Source organism: Falco cherrug, chromosome 7 (assembly GCF_023634085.1).
Source record: "Falco cherrug isolate bFalChe1 chromosome 7, bFalChe1.pri, whole genome shotgun sequence".
Lineage (NCBI taxonomy): Eukaryota > Metazoa > Chordata > Aves > Falconiformes > Falconidae > Falco > Falco cherrug.
The window spans coordinates 7,427,945-7,449,027 of record NC_073703.1 but is presented as its reverse complement, the minus strand read 5'-3'; the positions used below and the strand labels follow the sequence as shown (position 1 = coordinate 7,449,027).

The following is a 21,083-nucleotide window of genomic DNA, read 5'->3' as shown; positions in this document are numbered from 1 at the left end:
AAAACAACCGAAGTAACTTCTGCTATGTTGGCAAATATTTCTAGCTCCCTTTCATGAGACAGGAAGTTGAATCTTTTTAATTTTGCAAAAATGAGATGCTGTTCAGTAAGACGAGATATGAAATATTAAAGGGTAAAAGTTTTTGCTACTTCTGCTCTAGTAGCTTATCTGTGAGTGAGCTATGACCTGGATGAGCCATAGATCTGCTGAAGTGTTTTAAGTTCAAAAGGAGGAAATAAATCTCTAATATAATGACACACCTTCTTTTTTCTTTATTTTTAGACTCAAATTCAAAACATTCAAAAGGAACTTTTAAAATAACGGGAAACATCAAAGACTGTCAATTGACCTTGTTCAGTAGTTCTTAATAGTGACTCACTGGTGAACATTTGGAGATAATTTGCTATCTGTGGATATGAAACTGAATCATAAATCCTAGAGTTCAGAGGAAAAGCAGCACAGTATAAATGTAAATGTTTAATCCTTCCTCTGAAGAATCAGGCAGCTTCAGAGTGGTCAAGATGTGATGAAATAAAGTAGAAGAGAAAGTTAGTGCATTGAAAAGCAAAAAGATTAAATCTGTCTTCTGTTGTATGGGAAAATATTTTTCTTGGAGTATTACTGAAGTTAAGGCATAATTGTAGCATTTTTTCTGCTAGCTGCACATGTTGTTGAAGTTTTTTGTGTGTGTGTGTATTCTTACATCCAACTTCACTTTACTAGTTAATGACTGAGTAAGGACATAAAATAATAGTGAAGGATACTGTAGAAATATCTATGATATCTATAAGTGATATTCAAGCCAGGGTTGTCAATTTTTTTGATGAGGGAGTTGATTTCAGAAGCAGACATCTTATTCATCTGACAGAATATGGGTTTTTTTCTCTTTCTCATCTCCACGTTAGAAGAAATAAGTTTGTAACATACTGCTTAATGTTTCTTAAAGTGTGTTTTATTTCATATAGTGGTTGACGTCTAGTATGCCAAGGAATCCATTCTTCCTCATCTAAGTATGTCCCTTGTAGCTGCTAGTAGAACTTGTTAAGTGTAATGGAAATCTGTGTTTTCCTGTTCCTAGATTGATAGGTGTAAGATTTATTTCAGCAGTACACACTCACGGCACTGCGGGATAAGGTGCTCTTGTAGCATTTTGTCCTGTATGTTCTTCTAAGGTTGCAGGCACATGTGTCACAGGAAAAAAAACAACTGTAACACCATTAGCCAATTTTACAAAATACAATAAAAATACCTGATCCCATACTCTGACTTTCAGAACTGGTATAGAGACAAGGAGATGGGTAAACAATAATGAATTAGTGATTTATTCTGCAGAAAACAATTCTTGGATATGCCAGTATTTTTTTAAAAAAAATATTATTTTTCTGCTGTTGACTATTCCACTCCAGTTTCAAAGAAACAAGACTGTGTGGATCTGAGCCTTTGGACCTTCCTAATAAATTTATTTTTTTTTAAAAAAGTAATTTCTATGTGTAAGTTGAACTGGAAACTGCATCCTGGACAATCCTGTTATTGTTAGGATAGCTTTCATGCTGCCCTAATATATGGTCTTAGGAATTCTGTTCTTGAATGGCAGATGGAACTCCTGGTTATTTTATATCGATCTACTTAAATTTCTGTCAAGGGATAATTTATATTTTAACTTTAAAATTTTACTGTTAGCAAATGCTTCAATGCCTGAAAACAAATTCCATTGCAAGCAGAAATGTGAATCTAATGACATTGCAGAAATAAAAATGATTTATGTAATAAAGTACAAATATAATTAAAATAGGCCATAAATTCTCAAGTGTACTGGCAGCACAGGGGATGTTATGACAGCAAATATTCAGTGTTATATCACTTTATTGAGGGTTTATGTGCACTTTTTGTTTAGAAAATGGGTCTAGTAATTATCAGTGCACAGTAAACAATGGTCTTATTCTACCTCAGTATATGCTGCTTTTGTGTCCTTGCCCTCACATTATGGTTAAAAGAGCATCAGTACAGACACACAAGAGCTTTTGTTCCATCTTCAGCCATGTGGAATGCATATGCCAGGCCCCCGAGGTTAAAAAAAAAAAAAAAAAAAAAAAAAAAAAAAAGGAGAAAAAGAAAAAAAAATAGAATTGGGGTTTGTTCAGGACTCATGGCATTTGGTCATTTCTGGGAGAAAGGTCTTTGATCTGGGAGCCTGGAAGGAGGAAAGTGGAAATGTTTTAGACACAGTACAGTGCTTGCAAAAGCCACATGAAAACCTTCTTTGTAGCTTTAGCCTTTTCATAGATGGACAGCTTCCTTATTTTACCAAGTTCTTCAGAAGCGTGTTTCTTAGAGAACTTCTAACAATATTTGTTGACTGATACAAGACATAAAAATCAATGTGGATGTGATACAAAGAACTTCTTAAAAAGTGATTTATTTAAATTTCAACTTCATGGATAGTGTTTGAAACTGGAAAAAAATCTTTTGGGGACTGGAAGATGCTTGGTTATTTAATGCAAAGAAACTATATCAAAGGAACATTTATAGTTACAGGCTATTTGGCTTTGGGAATTGAATTTTTCCTACAGAGATATTTTGTCTAACATCCAAAAATTTGCTTTAATTACCTAGGAAATGCAGTCAGCTCAGAACTTAGAATAAAACTTAGCATAAGATAAAGACAGAGGGAAGAGATGAGATGCAGCCTAACTCCCCCCCTCAATGTATATGAAAAGAACAGCTTTAGGGCTTTTTTTGACTTGCCTGATTTTCAGCCCATTTGCATACATCTGTGTAGACATTAGCAAGATGAGCCTCTTTTAAAAATTTTCTTCCATTCTCTAAATTATTAAGTTAAACAGTAGCATATGCAAGCTACCCCAGCAACCCATAGTTTTCTGCTCCTTTTGGTGTAATTGGCTTCTGCAACATGAGGAAATATTCTCTTAAGTGTTAGGTGTGCCATGCACATGCTATCTGCTTCAGATTTTATTGCCTGACCCTTTTCCAGCCTTACAATGTTTTATGGTGTTATAGCACTTCAGTATTGCAATATTTCTATTCATTGTAGGATAACAATGATTTTGTTTCATCTAAAAATATCCCAGAACTTTACTAAACTATTTTCAGCCTGCAGCACTGAGCCAAAATAAATCATCTTTTTGAGGTGTTAGCTCATAATGATGCACAGCAGCATCTCACAGCAGCGCCCATCAGTCAGCAGAGATATTTGTACTTGTTGGGGCAGGACCGTTGATGGATGCAGCATGTTTTTGGGACAGGGTCAAAGAAGGATGTGATGGTTAAATGTGTCCCATGATGTCCAGTGAATCTGGTTGGAACAAAGCCCAGATTATGGTCCCTGAAACCTCCATAGATGGTTGCAGGGTAAGGGCCTGTATTAAAAGAAAACCCCCAAAACTCAGTTTTTCTATGTTAACATTTTTATTTCAGAAAAGGAATCTATTCGTTTTCTGTTGGTATCATCATTTGTTCTTTGTATCAAAGATTTGATAATGTGACACCCTCTGAAGCTCCTCCTCGGCGTGAGCTTTTAAGGTTTCTGGTGCTTATGGCTGCCATTCAAGTGAGTGACAGCTGAAGACATTCTGTATATTCTAAGATGGTCAAACGTTTTTTTGGGGGGGATCACTCAAAATATCATTTGCTTTATCTGAGCTAAGTGATTTCCAGAGCTTTTGTGTACAATAAAACTGTTCAATTATAAAGAAGGGATTGTATTACCTATTGTCATAGTAGGGAATGATAAGAGCTCATTATTCAGAATAGAATTTCTGAATAGAAATATCATGGAAATTGTTTTAATTTTTATTCTCTTCTTGGCCAAGATTACAAAAGGGACAGAACCTATGCTAATTTCTTTGTTTATCCTTAACTTTATGTCAACCAAGGTAATTGACAGTTGATAAAGATAGGAAGTCAGCATTAGTTGATATTAGTATTGTCTTGCAATGTGACTGATGCAGCCAAATGCTTGATTATCTTGCCTAGTTTCTATAGCATACTCATAAAAGTTTTCAGAAGTTGAGAGGCATACAGATTAATTTATACTTTTTTCATAATGCAGTTGGTCTGGCTTGCAGCTATCCCCTCCCAGGCAGAAGGCTTTCAAACGTTGTTCGCTTGATTTGTGCTTTGTATTAAACACGTATGTCTTTCCCTAATCCGGCATCTTGAACAGTGTAGGAGCTGCAGATGAAATGGCCTGCCCAGATGATTCTACATATCAGCTTTCTTGCCAGTTCAAAACTCTTTTAGACTATTCTTTTTAGTTCACAATTTGCTTTGGTTTTTGTTTTTTTTTTAAATGTCTCGAGCATGTTTTTCACTACTTCTCGTAGCAGGCAGTTTTACCACTGACTAGATCTTGCTGATAAGCATCATTCTTATTTCTGAGAATTCTTCCTAAAAGCCTACATTTTCCCTTTTATTTTTTCTCCATTTCCCCACTTTAATTTTCTAAACAAAATAAAATTATTCCATACCTATATGCTCTATGTGGAGGTATTTTAATGTGTTTCTAGTCTATGAAGGTATTGCTTAAACATGCTGTACTTGCTGCTTTTGACTGCCAGCCATGAATATTTTAATAGAAATAATGTAAGAATCACACCTTCAGATGTATCGATTGTTTACTTGTACCAGAACTTGTAGTATAATATTCTGCACTTTATTGTATATATTCCTGTGTTTTGTAGTTTACTGCACACAGAGACTTGTTTCTGAGTGATATCTGGTTGGGTTTGGTTATGGCTAATTGAATTGAACAAGTATCTTTTCTTGGAGAGTGGTACAGGCTAGATTCTTGTTTGTGTCTTTACCACGTTAGCAAAGATAGTGAAGCTGCGATTTCATTGACATGAGGCCAGTTAATGAAAGCAGGTTTGACCTTATGAACTTGGAAGTATGCACTGTAGACTTGAAATCAGTTGTCCCTTTGCTTCTTCAGACTGACTTCAGAGTTTGTCACTGTTAAAATTTAATTATTTATAATGGGATTTTCAGGAATACTGAAAAGGGGTTTGGTTTTGTTTTAGTGGTATTTGCTAAACATCTTTTCAGCTCATTCATAATAAAACCACTGGCTGAAATTTTACAACTGAGAAGCACTAATTTGTTTGCTTACATTTAAGTCTGATTAGCTTATTTATAATTAAAGAGAATTGCTTTGCTTATAATTGTCACTGTCATCCCTTCTCGCCCTGACTTTTCTTGTTTTCTAAACCCAGATTTAGGTCGTTCTCGGGAGCTACAGTATGTTTATGTGGATAACAATATTCATCTGAAAGGCCTCCCATCTTATCTGTATAATAAAGTCATTGGTTGCAGTGGGTAGGTATGAATTAATTCAGATGTCTAGCATACCTGTTCCTTGTAAAATTTCTCATAAATATCTTCCTGTATGATACAACTGATTATTTTTGTGTGTGACTGATACAGAACTGATGTTACTTTGAGGGGATTACTGGAGCTCCTAGTTCTGTTTTATTTTTGTAATAAATCTTTTGTGTTAATTGCTGACATGGAATATTTTAGTATTAAGTTGTAACAGTCAGTGCAGTTATTCTGAGGGAATTTGTAATGATAATGTAAGGCCTAAAGCTGAATCCTAGCTGCATTTAAAGGTTCTCCAAAAACGTAGCCTTAATAGAATTTTCAGGACTAGAGAATTAAAAAAATGTGTTTTTTAATGTGTTGCAGCATCTGTCTAGTTCATAAGTTCTCAAGTTTCTGTAAGTGATGGGCCATATCTTGGAATGTCACATGCAGCTGCTTCACTCATTTTACATCCCAGTATCAGCTTCTTGTAGGTCTTGGTACCTACTAACTAAAATAAGTAACTTTTTTTAGGAGTTACGGATTGACAGGTATATTTTTACATGTGGATTTTAAAAATATCCTAGGCTGTCTCATGTTTGTGGTTAGGATGTGAGAAAAAAGTGGTCTGTCTAGGACACTGGCTTAATTCTTTTTCTACTGACACTAGCATAAATTAGGATCAGCACCACTGATGAATGGAGCCTTACTGATGTAAAACTGATCAGAAGAGGATTGTCCCCGTTACCATCTAATTATAAATTTCTGGTACGCTCACTCTCAGCAAATCTTGCATTAAATATAAATTCCCTCTCTACAGCCTGCACTCTACTGCAATATGCGAGATGCTGAGTCTTGGCATTTTAAGGTTTTGCTGATATTCCCATGTCAGCTGGTTGTGTGATATTTAAATACTTGCAGTTGGATTATAGTTCTGATGAACCGTGTGCAGTCAGTCTCAAGATTCTACTGATTTTATTTTTCAGAAAAGAAAATCTAGTCTTTGTTCCTTCAGAACTGATTGTAAATTGTAAGACAGATATTAAATTGACCCTAAAGGTAATAACTGTATTGATTGCGACCAAAAACATTAGTGACAAGGCAGGAAATGTTCCAACCATTTGGTCCAATTGTCCTGCCTATTTCAGGTGGTTTTAAACAACCATGTCTTATTTTTTTTTAATGTTTTAAGTCCTTATTTTATACTTGGTTGAAAAAAAAATTATCTTTGCACTGACCTTTTGAGAAGATGTTACCAGTTCTTTTTGCTGTGATTACACGTACGCTGCTGGTGAGGCTAGCTGCTAGTATCTCTGATGGAGAGTATTAAAAATCTAGTAGAGAAGAAACCAAAAAAGTTGGAAGTGTTGCAATGAAACTGATTCTTGTAATGCTTCTGTGGTATAAAAAAATTATCATTTCTTTTCCTTAATAAAGTATATAAAAAAATCTGTTATTAGTAAGCGAAATAGTACTTGTGTTTGTCTACCAAGCAGGTATTTGTCTTTATGATGTGAAACCATCCTGAAACATCATAGATTATAAAGAAAATTTTCAACATAGGAAGGGCACTATTTAAGTTATTATGTTATTAAGAAACCAAAGGTTTTATTTTATAATGTGCTGAGTGATGTTACAATCGTGGACTAATGGTTATGTGAAGAATTTCTGTGTTCTTTCCAAGAAAGCATTAATAACCAATGCAAGGTTTTCGTGGGTCAGGCAAGAGTTGACAATCCAGCCTTCAGTGCTCTGTCTGGTCATCCACTGGAGAATAAAATCTGACATGCTGCTGTTACTAACATAAAGCTAGATTTCTGAAAATAGAATATAAATTGCATTGTGTAAGTAATGAATCTCTGTCTGGGAATCCTGCAGTCAGACGGACTGAAAAAGTCTTTTATGTAAGAGGTGATGATCTCAGCACTCAAAATAAATTTTGATCTTATTTTTTGCAGATTGGATTTCATAGTCTCCAGCTAGGTATCTGTCAGTCTTGTTGAAGGCAGCAAATAGGTGTCATGGATTTCCCCCACCCCACCCCCCGGTTACTTATTCACCAGAGTTCTTCTGCGGCTCCATTTTTTTCCAGCTAGTTAGACCATCCTCTATTCCACCCATTAACTTCAATGGATTTTTGAGTGGGTTTCCTTTTTAATTCTTTGCTCTTTTGCACCAAGTGTTACTTGTACGTTGAGATGCCTTCCCTAATCCATCCTGATTTAAGACGGTATATGTCTTGCATTATTCCTCTTGGTGGTGTGTTTTGCTCGTTTACTCTATTTTTCAGCCTTGTGATCTGGTGTTAGTAGCCTCACCCTTTACGTAAAATAGACCAAATGGCCCAGCTCTGAACTGCAGAAACTGTAGTGAGTTTATGGATGTGTCTTCTAGTTCGGTTGGTAAGGGGTTAATCAGCTTGAAAATACAACATTATAGATCTATTTGTTGATAGCTGATTCATTGGGAAGGGATTGTTGGAATATTGGATCTCTGAATTTCCAATTATATATTAAACTTGTTAATGGTTTGTAGGAAAGTATTAAGTATTTAAGAAGAGGCTTATTGACTTGCTGTTTGATGCAGCCCTTTTTTTGTTTTTCCAGGGAAAAACTCTAGGCTGTTTTTTCCTTTAATCAGAAGAGAAGAGATTGTTTGTTATCAGAGGAGTGCTATGAGATTTCTTTAATATCTGATAAGGTTGAGTGTAGTTACCTCAGTTTTAGGTCCAATATCTGGGAAGGCTGACAAATTTGGGTTTCTGTTCCAGTTATTAAGACTGGCCCTAACAAGTTGCTCTTGGCTTCAAATTTAAGTTGTCATAAACAATTCCGATTCCCCTGTTGACTTCCCCAACCTCTTAGTAGAATTTTCCTATGCGTGTCTCTTTGGTATGATAGCTTGCAACAGGGATCATCTAAAGAGTTGTTATTTTTACTACAAGCTAAGTTTCTCTTCTTGGATCCAAATAACCTTCCTTTTCCTTGTATGATTTGGAAAGGACAAGGCTAGTAGACTTATTAGAGTATTTTCTCACTACAGCTTAGTTTGTTGTTCTTATTTTCCCTTCACCCGTCCCCCTGCGCCCACCAAGGGGACTCTGTGGATGGGGAAAGGTGTATTACAGAATCACCCAGTGGCACTTAAAATGATATTTTTTGGTGGTCGTATTTTGCCTCATGTATTACACTTGAGAAAACTTTTACCATTCTCAGCTGCTTGATCCAAGACACAAGAAGCTAACTGTTAGGTATGAAATGCTCCCCTATGTAAAAAATTTAGTAATAATGGTATTCAGAGGCTAAAAGAGATGAATATATTGGCAAAGCAAGGGACACATAGTGCACTTGGTTCACCTCCTTGGGATTGCGTCCTCATTTCTCCAGCTTTTGAATGTTGTTTGATAAGTAAAGATCTCCAGATGTCCCATGATTAACCTGTCACAGAAGATGGGAATCCATAGAAAATGTGTGTCAGCACAGAACTACAGAGCAGTTTGGGTTGGAAAGGACCTTTAAAGGTCATGTAGTCCAACCCCAGCACGTATTGCACTCTGCAAAGGCTCCCTGAATGGTGCTGCACTGAAAAACAGTATCAGGCTTAGTTTGGGTTGGTCATCTAGGTTCCCCTGTAAAGCTACTTTTACTATTTTTTTTCTAACCACTTTCTAAATGTCTTGTGTCCTTCTAGTTGTGGTTCTCCAATTCAAGTTTCAGAGGTGAAACTGCTCTCTTTTTCATCAGGCCAGTTAACTGTGTTCCTGCCAGCAGAGGTGAAATCTATAGGGACAGAAACAGATCATGTGCTGCCTTTGCAAGAACTGGCCATGAGGACCCTCTATAACACCTACTACAGGATTTTAAAAGGTATGAAATTTATGCATTCTTCAGATTACAGAAGGAGTGGAAGTGATTTTCTGGCAGTGATAATAGGAACATTACAAATAGCCCTTCAAAGAGCTTGGCAAGGATTAGTATTTTAAAAGACTTATTTAATCAAATTGTTAGAAATGCTGTATTAGAACAAAAATGTCCAATATCAAAATACAGAGATCCAAAGACTATTTCTAAGGTCGAGTGGTGCTTACAGATGGTTTCTTCTTCAGGACTGTATAAAGAAGGATGTTTTTTTCAGGAGAAGCTCTTTAATAGAAATATGAGATGAGAAATACAGTTCCTGAGGCGAGATTAGATGCATTGGCCAACAATGCAACTTCTTGCCAGGCAGCACGGCTCCCAAACTGGCAGACTTGTTACACATAAGGCAAAAAAAATGCTAGCAGCCCTTGGCCATTTCAGTACAGCGTGACAGCTGAGCTGTTTTAGTTCTGCCCCAGTTCAGACTCTTTGCTGTTAAGAGGCCCTTGGCTCATCTGGTTATGCATCATGCAGTCACGTGAGTTAGCAATACCTGATGATAACCTGCAGATTTGGATTTTGTCAGATTTAGTTGTGTTGTGACTCCCCCCTATTCACAGCACCTTGGGAATTCATCCGCTTTAGAGGTGGAAGTAGAAAGCAGAAGGGTGAAGAGTTACAATGGAAAGATTAGAGGGTTTGTGCTAAGGAGTGACTGGTGCCTTGGCTGCTAGAGTAAATCCTAACTGCTGAACCATTGCTTTGCCAGGAAAAGGTACAAGGAGCAAACATGCTGTAGGGAAGAAGCTTCATGTTGAGGGATGGGACAACCATACAAGGCTGTTTCCATAGGAAATGGCACTGCTTCATGGAGAATGTATTTGGTGACGTAGAGAACGTATTCATTGACCAGTTTGTGGTTGTGTAGTTTTTCTATTTCTGCACATGGTGAGGAGAGGGTTTTAGTTGTTTATTATCTGGGTATCAGCTGCACCAAAATTACACGGTGCCAAATGCTGTTTTGTTTTGATTTGCAAAATTGTAGTCTTTGAAAAGGACTTTGAGAGTATCAGGTATGTAATCTTTTAAATGATCAGTAACTACTTTTCTCACCAGTTATAACTTGCACATTAATTTCTGGAATATGACTCTATGAATGTGGTTCCTGAAGATACTGATGAAGTTTGGCTTGGGAACAGCAAGATAGTATTGCAAGATCAGTTTAAGAAATGGTTTGTAGATGGTTTATACAAGGCTGTGAGGGTTATACCCAGTTGCAGCCAAGGTGCAGAACCTGAAAAAGATGGTGATTTTTTTTTTTTTAAATGTCTTGCCTATTTCTAGTTTGCTACGCTGGACTATGTAGTCTTTTTTTATATTTAGATATACATACACACACATACATATCTATATGTAGATCTTATTCTGAGTGACATTATTAAACACTATGTGCATGACCACTGGTGACGCCCACATTTCAGTGAGGCAGGAGTAATGCATAGTTCAGACAGGTGTAAGACAATGTTGTGCTGGGGAAGCAGGTGGCACATTTCATTACAGTAGCAGATTTGATCTATCACTGCCTAAATTTGCAGTTTGAAGGGTGCTGTTAAATACCTGGTGGCTACTAGGTATGACAGAAGTGACTGGACTACTTTTCCTCAGTCTTCGCTTGGTTATAGAATGTGACCTTTTCTTTCTGACGCAAATGTACTATTCATCATGCTTGTCATCTCAATTGAGGCTGTTGTGGTACATTGTGTATGGGGTTAAACCTTACAGTGTTTGAAAGCTGAAACTAGTGTGACATTGGAAAGCTGATTTATCAGGTACTGCATCTTGTCTTGATTACTCAGCACCTAAACTCATTCACCTGTCTTGGCTGTCTCAGTTTCTAGATGGAGATTAGCATGTTGGTTTTAATGTATAAAACACTATGTGGCTTGGGCCAAGCCTGAGAAAATGATTGCTCTTCCCCATGAAGTGACCCTGGAGTCTCTTTTGGTGAAAATGATGGCATCTTGTAAACTGTGGGGGCACACTTAAGAGATTATGAATGTATTGATCTTTTTAGAGTGGTCTCTTTGGACCTATGAGACTTATGCTGGGCTGGATTGTATTTCAAGTAATTTTAAGTATTTCCGATCCCTTTTTGCTGATGGTAGAGTTTGGGCTTTTTAGTGAGCTTAGCCAGCCTGCTGGATTGGGTGCTGAAAGATTTTAGTAAAATACTACTGATGGCCTTTTCAGATTATTGTATTGGTTTTAATTACTAAACACCTTTCTAGATCATCTTTGTGTCTAAAAATGCTTTATGATATATTGCTGGATTTTATTATTTGCTTGAGCTGCAATATTTTCACCTGGGTATTGGGGCTCAGTTCATCTTATGCCCACAGATGGTAAACTTACGCATTTAATTTTAACTTTTTTGAACTTAAGCATGGAAAGCACCATGTGGTTCACCCTAATTGTGGTAATTTGTATTACCTTGCTGTTTTTTTGACAAAGTCTTAAGAATGTAAGACAGCTGATTTTCTGAGTTGTTCATGGATCATACTTGTGCTTGACTTTATCATGCTATTGCAATTGTTCTGTTACAAGCCTTTTTTGTTTCTTTTCTTCTTTAGATTTGAACTTTTTGACTCCAGTCTCGCTACCCAAAAGCCTCTTGGAGTTGCTGCACTGTCCTTTGGGACACTGCCACCGTTGCAGCCAGCCTATGTTTACCATCGTCTACCCAAAGCTCTTTCCCTTGAGGGAAACTCCAATGGCAGGATTGCATCAAGGGTAATTATACAGGAAATTACACTGGGGTTTCATTTAGGAAGAAAAACACCTTATGATACAGAGCATATTCTTAAGTTGTTTTTTTTTTTTTAACTTAGCAGCCTTTCAGTTGTAAAGCCCCTGTCTTATGATTGCATGTAAAAGTCGACAAATCTTTTATTTTACGATACAACCAGAATACTGCTGTTAGATAACAAGGGCTACCACGCTTGCCTGTACTAGGCAGCTGTAAGATAGTGAAGGGTTTTGATATGATGGGACTGACTTGTTTGTGGTAGTGTAGCACCCTGACTTCAGGAGAATGTCACCACCAAACAAAAGTGCTGTAGGACTAAAGATAGAGGAAAGCTCTAAAGCCACAGCTTAGTTAAAATATTCTGCGGTAAAATTCTCTTGTTTTTCTTTCCACAGTAATTAACTTGAGATACACTGTGGAAGCCTTCTGCATTGTTACACACATTTTGTAGCAATACATCTTTCTAAAAGTGTCTTGGTTTGTGGTTGTAACAGTCGTGGATGTGTCTGCAGGATTCACAAGTCAAGTAGACAAGCCTACACAGGCTTCCTGACCTGCTGGACAGTAGTGTCATACAAGGGACTCAAAACTGGGATAGGGTTCAGGGACTATTGCCCTCATGTAGATAAAGATTTAAAATATCTTTAAGGTGAGCACTGATTGCTTTGCAGCTCTAACCCTTATTAGTCTGAGTTGATACTGTAGTGTGCCATGAGCCATAATAGCAATAAATCCATTTTCTGCAATGGAAAAGCATCAGCAGAGAAATTTCATCTGGCTCTACCTGGACAAAAGTACACTACTGTTAGAAACATAATAAGGTTTAAAGAAGAGTCAGTTGGAGTTAAGCAAGCACATGTGATATGTAGGTTCTTTTTGGAGGATTCAAGTCAAGCCATTAGTTACGAAGCATAAGCCTAAAGGTGGGGAGCGTAAAAGAAAGGTGCTTAAAAAAGGAATGTTACTGAAATTACTTGTCAGTATATATAATGCACAGGAATTCTACTTAGTTCTTGTCCTGCTGAAATCTATTTATTTGATAGTTATCTTCCATAAAAATAAGAAACTGCTTTTCAAGAGGAAGATCTTTAAGAAAAAAGACGAGACTAATTGGTGTTTCAGGTTGATGGTGCCTATTTTTCACTGCTGTATCGCAGGTTATTTTGCTCTGAATTCATGGCATAAAGGGTATCTGATTTGTAAGCAATTCAGCTTTATGAAATGAGAACAACTTAGGTATGCCAGATCTGGACAGCAGCCAGAAGGCTGCATAAATGCTATTTTGGAAAAGTCATCTTTCTTAGAAAGATGTGATTGTAGAGATAGCATACTTCAACTTGCCATTCCGTTACACTTTAGTCTTACGTTGAAATGCAATGGATTATATGTTGAGTAAAATAAATTGCTTCCACATTACAGTCTTAATATTCAGAATGGCATAAGATGTTATAATCGTGCTGTAAAGAATTTCAAGCATTGGACAGTATAATTTTCTAAGAGAGTGATGGAAAACTACTTGCTGGTCATAAATCCTTATATATCTCAAATAATCCAACAACAGGAGAGTCTGGACTAGAGAGTTCAACTTAATAATTGCTAAGCATTACTCATTGTAGAACCTAGTTACGAGATGATAGACATGTCTGTAGACAACTTTAAGAACTATTAAAGTTACGGCTCAGCAGAAACACACTTCAGGGCTATTTTGGAAGAACACTATATTAATATTCTAAAATATATTAATTGAAAATACATATTTCTGCATGGTTTTCACTTGTTTAAGTAATGGTTATCATTTCTTCCTTTAGGCAATAATGTACTGTTCTGCAAAATGCTTTAATGAATACAGTGTTAAGTAGCTGACATTTGATGCAAATCCACAAAAAATGAGATGTAAACAGGGTAGCCTGTCATCCTTATCTCTGTAGCTTGTGCACTTGACATGGTAAGATTATATGCAATTGTGGAGGTGTGATAGCTGGTTTAGAAAGACATGAAGGACGGGGTTTCTGTTCTAAAGAGCTTACAGTGACCATGAAAACACACACAGTAGGGATCCAGAACGTTTGAACAGCACTGATTAGCACATGCCACATCCATGCCAGTAACTTCTGTCTGGATTTCCATATCACACTCTGTATCCTCTTATAGGAAAGGATAGTTAAGTGTTGAAATGGATTTCTGTATCTGAAAAAGCACAGATGACATGAGCACTGGGTAAACTGTGCTTTCTGGGTTAGTAAAAAACAGATGTTAACTTTTTTAAAGCGGGTATCTAGGTCCCTGCCAGGATGGGGGCAGGAGGAGGGTCACAGGGAGCTAGTATCATGCTTTCATGTTGCCACCCCTGCTGCAGTACCTGGCACAATGCAACAGCGCTGCCCGTCGATCGTCCTTTCTGAAGATCTGGGCCCTGTTTGTTCACTTGGCTGAATCAAAGGAGGACACCGGACTTCAGTTATTTCATGCCTACAAGCAGTCATTTAAGAAACACATGAGGAAAGCTGAAGCAAAGAATTACCCAGCTATTTTCCTTTTAGCTGTTAAACCTACTGGCTGTAACACTCAGCCACACCCTCCACAGAAAGAAAAACCACATGCTGCTTCGTTAAACTGAATACAAGAAACCAGGAAGGTTTTTGAGAACCCCTGCAGCGTTTCCCTGCCTTTTTATCAGGCACTCATATAGAGCAAATGAACCTTCTTTTTCTGAAGTGGTGAGATCTGCTAATCCTGTACTTTACAAACCAGCATATTGTCTGCTGTGGAACGGGGCCAGGAGCTTTAATCTTTACTGACAACTGTTCCCCCCCCCCCCCCCTTTCTTTTTTTCTAGGAGGACAACTGTTAGTTTTGTGGCATACTGCTGCTCCACCCAGTGTCTGCAGACTTTTGACCTACTGAGTTGATAAACATTTAAAACTGCTCAGGAGTGCTGCCAGTGTAAAGCTGCATTAGATGTCGTATCCCATTGGTACTGGAATACTGTGTGTGTGCGCGTGTGTGCCAAAGCAGCAGAAGTGCCCAGTCGGGAACACTAAGAGGCACTTAAATCATGTCCTATCAAATTTGGATGAACTGCAGAAACTTTTTGGAAGTGTAAATACCAAGCTTTTAAAAGTATTAACTTCTCCTCTACGACAGCATACAAACCAAACAAATTCACAAGCTCTGACTTCAGGATTTCCAGTATTTTTCAAATGTGGCTGTCTTCAGGTTGACTTACGGCATCATTTGAGGCAGTTTTCGTTCCTCTAACAGGAAAACAACAAAAAAGGGGGGATTCAGATATGACAAAGGAGTTTTTGCTTACCTCCCCACCATCCTCTTCATCCTTTCAGCTGGATTCAGGTGTATAGATCTAAGCCTACAGAAATCTTTGGTGGATCCCAGTGACTTTTCCATAGAATTTAGCCTTATTTTCTCTCTCTCATCTTCATACTTTCTCCAGCAGAGTTAATCCTAGTTGTATACCACGTCTTTGACAGTTAAATGTAGTATTTAAATCCACATATTAAAAGCAGATCTATCTTTATGGTATCATTGGAAGCCGCACTGATTTATTTGGAGTAACAAGGATATGTCTGGAGACTAAAGATCCTGTTTCAGTGAGGAAGGCTGGAACTGATGCCTGCACCGAGTGGTCTTGCTCCAGCATGTTTGAGGGTGTGTTTTCTTTATTTTCATTGCCTGAGTTTTTTGTTTTTTAAAAACACTTCCCGTCTTGCTTCTTTGAGTTTTTCAGGAAGAAGATGACTTTGTGTCAATTTCACTTGAAAAGAATAGTAATATGGTAGTAAATATTTATCTATATTTATTATATTTTTACAGTTGCAGGCTGTAGATCTGCAAAGAGTTGGTCATCTTTTTCTAAGTTCAGCATTTGGCTGACTTGAGGAGATCTTATCAGTGGAGCGTCTGCCTCAGAGAAGGCTGGCAATACCAGGGGAGGTATATATAGTTCCATGCATAGGTATAGATGCATACATAGATCTTCACAGAAGAGCTGTAACATACATTTTTGTATACGATTGGCAGATTTAGCGCAAATTTCCACTCACTGTCATATTTGTGGAAATACTTTTTTCTTAGATCTTGTTCATTTCAAATGAAGGACTAAGGATGGAAAAAAGGCCCAAAATGCCTGCATGACTTAAAATTTTAATTTTACAGTGAAACAGTTAATAGAAAATTAGCCTCTCTTGACTTGTTTTGGAATATATAACTATTTTCCTGTAATATAATGTGTTCTTTTTTTTACTTTCTATTTCTTAGCTATAAGCTACTTGTTTAGCACAGTGTGCTACTCTGCGCAGTAGGTAGTTACAAGCTGAAATAGATATGAATGAAACAGTTTGTTATAAAAATGGCAAGATAAAGAGACTTATTTGGTAGTATATTAGCATATGTTGTGGTGAGGTGTGCATAGTTTGAAGGGAGGAGGCATTAAAATGTTTTCCTTTTGCCAAAGAAGCATTTGTTCCCGCTGCAGGCTTCCTGGCATCTCTTCAATAAATAGAGTATCTTAAGAGCTTAGAAGAGTACCAAAAAGGCAGTTTTGAGGGTGGAATTTTTAGGTTGTGCATGTTACTTGTAAAAGCTCTGCTGGTTTTATTGGGTTGGTTTTAGAGAGTTGAATTAGCATTAAGAAATGTAGAACTTAATCCTTCAGGAATGCAAGTATCATCTGCTGTTTAAGAATTGTGAAACTTCCTAAAATCCCATTTATTAGAACTGCTTTGCAGTAGGGGAAAGAGCCATGTCCAAGCAGGCTTTGTACTATTGGATTTCTGACTCTGTCATTTCACTAACTTGTTTCAATGTTGTATCCCCAACAGGCCTTCCCACCCAGCGGGGTTTACTGCTGAAGCAGCAAAATGAATCTTCAGCTTTTTTCTTTTCCTTCAGTAGCTTGCCCCTGTACAATTATGCCTATATCAGAAATGTACAAGTATAGTGCAGAATCCATTTTTTTAAAATGGTTGATGAAAGAGCTGTGGTAGTGTTACAAACATTAGGTTTTGATAGAATACTCTGATCAGGAATTTTCAGTATTGTTTTTACTTCTTTGAAGGAGATGTTTTGGTGGCAGTTTATTTGTCCTCTTTTTATAGCAGTTTACAGACTTTAGAACAGTTTCTTGAATTCAGTCTGTAAATATTATTTTGGAGTTAAATCTTTTTATTACCGAAAAGGCATTAGCATTTGTTTTATTAGGAGTCAGATAGTAAGAGTTGAGCTTGATTATTTTTTATTTTTTATTTTCTTTATTCTTCCCATAATCATTATTTTTTATTGATTTCATATCAGTCTATTATTGTCTCAAGTGCAGTTCAGAAGAAATTCAGTCTGTTCTATAAGCAGGATGAATCTTAACGAACACTTTAATAGATGATATTTCAAGAATGGAATGTTCAATGAATAAATGACTTAAACATGCAGTTAAAGCTGAAATGTCATACCCTATTTTTATAAAACAAGGAAGAGGAAAGCAAATATATAGACTGGAAATGCAGCTTAAATTCATGTTTCTCTGATTTATTTTTTTTAATACAAACAGTGTTTGTATTCATCTGTATCTTTGGGTGATACTGTTCTAGATTAAAATAACTCCATTCTCACTTGTCCACATTTTTGTAAAGTTGTTCTACTATAAGAGTATTTCATAAACAGCTGACATGAAAGCGGGCTATGCAAGTTGCAGAGGGGAGATGGAGCTTGTTGCTGATGGAACTGCATCATTTTTTTTTCAATACAAGATGTCACAGTACTTGGACTTTTTTTAATGCATTTACTGCTAGGTAATTTTTGATTGCTTGCTCTTGTCAGGTTAGTTCACACTGAAATAAATCTTCCCTTATACTGCAAACAGGTTCAAGCCGTTGAAAAAAAATGACCATTTTTGAACGTTTTTTGCCATAAAAGTATGTCTTAACTGTTCGCTTGGGGTGATAGCAGGAGAAGTTTCTGGAGTTTTTTTCTAGGTGTTATAAAGAGGTGCAGATAGAAATGAGAGGGGAAAAAAGGTCTTTAACCCATTTATATTGGTATAAATTTTTCTGAGTAAAGATGAATGATGTGATTAGGGAGCATAGGCATAATTTTAATGTGATAACAAGTAACGTGTTCATAACATTGGGACCCTACTGCTTATAGAGATAACTTTTTGTTCTGCCACAAAGGAATCTGGAATCTCTGGCTTTGTTTAAAAAAACCTACTTGAGCAGTTTTACCATGAACACTGCTACATTTGGGAACCTTCCTGTTACTCCCCCAGAGGATCAGAAATACAAATGTCCTTTCCTGTGTGAAGAACAAGGTCTAATATCAAGATGTATTTTTCTGTTTTGGCGTGATGTTTCTCTTGGGCTTTTACTGAAGTTCATTACAAACCACCTATTTTCTTCGTTGCGGTGAGGTTAAGATCTTACACTGAGCAGAGTGGAGCTGTTGATTGCCAAGTTGGCTTCAATTGTTATATATCGAATTCTGCTGAATCCCGTTTTCTGGCATGAAGGGAGGATGAGACTGTTCCAACACCCGTGTGGTAACAGCGTGTCAGGTTTTACTGACATCAAAGCCAAACTGAAGCTTGGAGAGTGACAAACCTTGCACTAGGGGATGACTTTTTTTTTTTTTTTTTTTTTTAAGGCCATTGTGGCCTCATCAGAGTACCACTGATAACAGAAGAAGTTTTGCCGGGATGTCAGTGGAGGATGGGTCAAGTTTTAATTGATGAGAGAGAAGAATATGGTTTACCATGTTTCTATTTCTTCAAAAAACTGGGACAATGACACTGAAGCCCATGCTGCTTGCTGCTAGGCAGCCTCTCGATCTGCAGCTGAACTTAAAGACGTAGCTATCTTTGCCTCTTGCCTCCCTGTTAATACAGCTCATGTTGCTGCAAAATGTTACAGTTAACTTGTGATGGAAGAGGCTGAGTAAATTGAATCCAGAGTTTTTATTACTTTTTGTATTACAGACCTATTTTGTAAGAGACCAAAGGTCTGGTGGAAAGAAATGGCAAGGTTCCTGTGAAGTCGTCTTTGCTTTTGCTTTTGTGTGCCCTTCTTTGGATTACAGCTTGAACTTGGATTGCAACTGAATTCATTCTGTGTCTGTTGAAAGCACGTATATATATTGCTTTTTTGCTCTGTATTAACCAAATGTCACTTAGTGTGAAGGTGAGCTTGCTAGATGTTTTCTTTAAAGTTAGTGGTGCAATTTATTGTATGTGTATGCTTGTTAATAAACTATATTTTTGGATAGAATTGCAGTCCATTAAGGTTAACTAAATTCTTGCTCCTGGAGCTATTAAGCTATGTTAGGATATAGTATTTAATTTACATTTTAGTTCATTTGCATAGTAATTAGCTTATAATAATCTCTTGTCCCAGAGCTGAAGAGGTGGGGTGGAGACACCTCTTAAAAGACTACCAAACCCAAGGCACTACTTTAATTCACTTAATCCCTTTGTCTCAGACAATGTAGTTCACCAGACCTTGCATAATAGGAACAAAACTCATATAGAAACATTACTTTAGACCCTTCTGTGGATTGCTGAAAAGAAAAATAACTTTCAATAGGCCTGTATGAAGTGCCACCCTGATAATCCATAGATGTGGCTGTGGTTCATCTATTATTGACTAAGCAGCATTCAGCAGCTTTTTTTCCCTCATCTAGCAGATATCATAGGAACAAGGCTGCCAAAAATAAGTAGAAATCAAGCATCTGGTTTTCCAGTTATTTCACTGCTTGTGGTGCAGCATTTTGCTTCAGTCGGAGCTGCTACTCTGTATGTGTTCTGATGAGTTCTTTTGAGTTGGATGCAGTCTGAATTGTTGTATGTGTATTGGGTGAACGCTAGCATAGTCATTCTTAAAGGATGCGTATGTTGGTCACGGTGACTCTGAACATCAGTTATAATGCATTATCTCGAAGGGTTTAGGTATCATTCAGACTCCTCTGATGCTTGTTTGCTACTGAATTTACAATGATTTGCCTTTTTAGTATTTTACGGATGGCAACGTAAATTCTCCTACCCCTGCAGTATCGGTAACCTCTGTTTGTGAGGCAGCAGGAGGAGGATGCAAGTCTGTTATTAAGCGAGATGGGGGGGAGAACAGCCCTTAACCTATAACTTTTACCAGCCACTGCTGTGTCCCTTATGAATTAGAAAGAAAAAAATGGGAGAGCTTAACATCCTTTTCCTTTGCAATTAAAAGTACTTGGCATAAATGCAAGCTAAGTGGAAACTTCAGTGGCTGAATAATGCCATTGTATGCAGGAAATGAGAGGAGCCGAGATCTCACTTGGAAAGGCACTGGATGTTTTGTGACTTCTAAGCCAAGATTCAGGGCTGTTCAGTGTGGTGACATTTTGGGAACTTGAGAGCTGAATTGAACGACTGCATCTGCATCCCCCAGCTTCAGTGATCACTGGCTACTACAGTAGAGCCCTCTCTCTTCTGCAGTGAAGAGCCCTACCGCTGTTCCCTGTAGCTGGCTCAGGAGCCTAGTAGTGGCCGTTTAGAACTATCAGATTTCTGTCTGCTTTTTCAGTAAGAAAGAGAGCAAGAGCTGACCAAATTCTTTCTTCATCTTTTGACGTTTTAAATAATAAAACCCTTATAGCATGCTTTTTCAGCACCCGTTATGCCCTTCAGACATCTCCCACTTCCAGGCAAAAGACCTTGACACATCTGTGAGAGTTCTTGAGTCTCAAGAATGAAAGCAGTTCTGTTGTTGGAGGTGCTGAAGTGATTTGACTTTCTGATGATGCCTTCCGAGTGGCAATCAAGGGCTAATTTCTCAAGTACCCTGATGCTCTTTTGTATGTTCATGAGGAATGTAAATATTGACTGGCGCTTTCTGTCAAATAAAGCTGTCAGTCATGGATGCCTGTTCTGTTGCTAAATATGACTACAACCGCAGTATGAGAACCAGTGCCTTGAAGGTGTTCTGCTGTCATTATCTGTGAACCTCATGAAGTTATGAGGTTTATGGTTGGGTTGTTTTGTTGGGTTGGTTTTTTTTCAGATGAGTTGAGAAAGCTTTCTTGTAATGAAAAATGCAATACTAAGTTTGTTTATTGATTGGTAC

General features: G+C 37.4%; 1 protein-coding gene across 3 annotated transcripts in view; it reads left to right on the top strand.

Moving 5' to 3' along the window:
* Positions 1 to 19,253, top strand: part of LRRC28 (leucine rich repeat containing 28) — a 54,321-nt gene extending 35,068 nt beyond the window's left edge. Inside the window, exons 7-10 of one of the 3 annotated variants that reach the window (XM_055715851.1) lie at positions 5,232 to 5,334; positions 9,010 to 9,185; positions 11,807 to 11,966; positions 14,819 to 19,253. In XM_055715851.1, coding sequence (XP_055571826.1) covers positions 5,232 to 5,334; positions 9,010 to 9,185; positions 11,807 to 11,966; positions 14,819 to 14,891 — 512 coding nt within the window. In that variant the 3' untranslated portion in view covers positions 14,892 to 19,253. The other 2 variants (XM_055715849.1, XM_055715850.1) reach the window with 2 other exon arrangements.
* Positions 19,254 to 21,083: the final 1,830 nt, after the last annotated feature.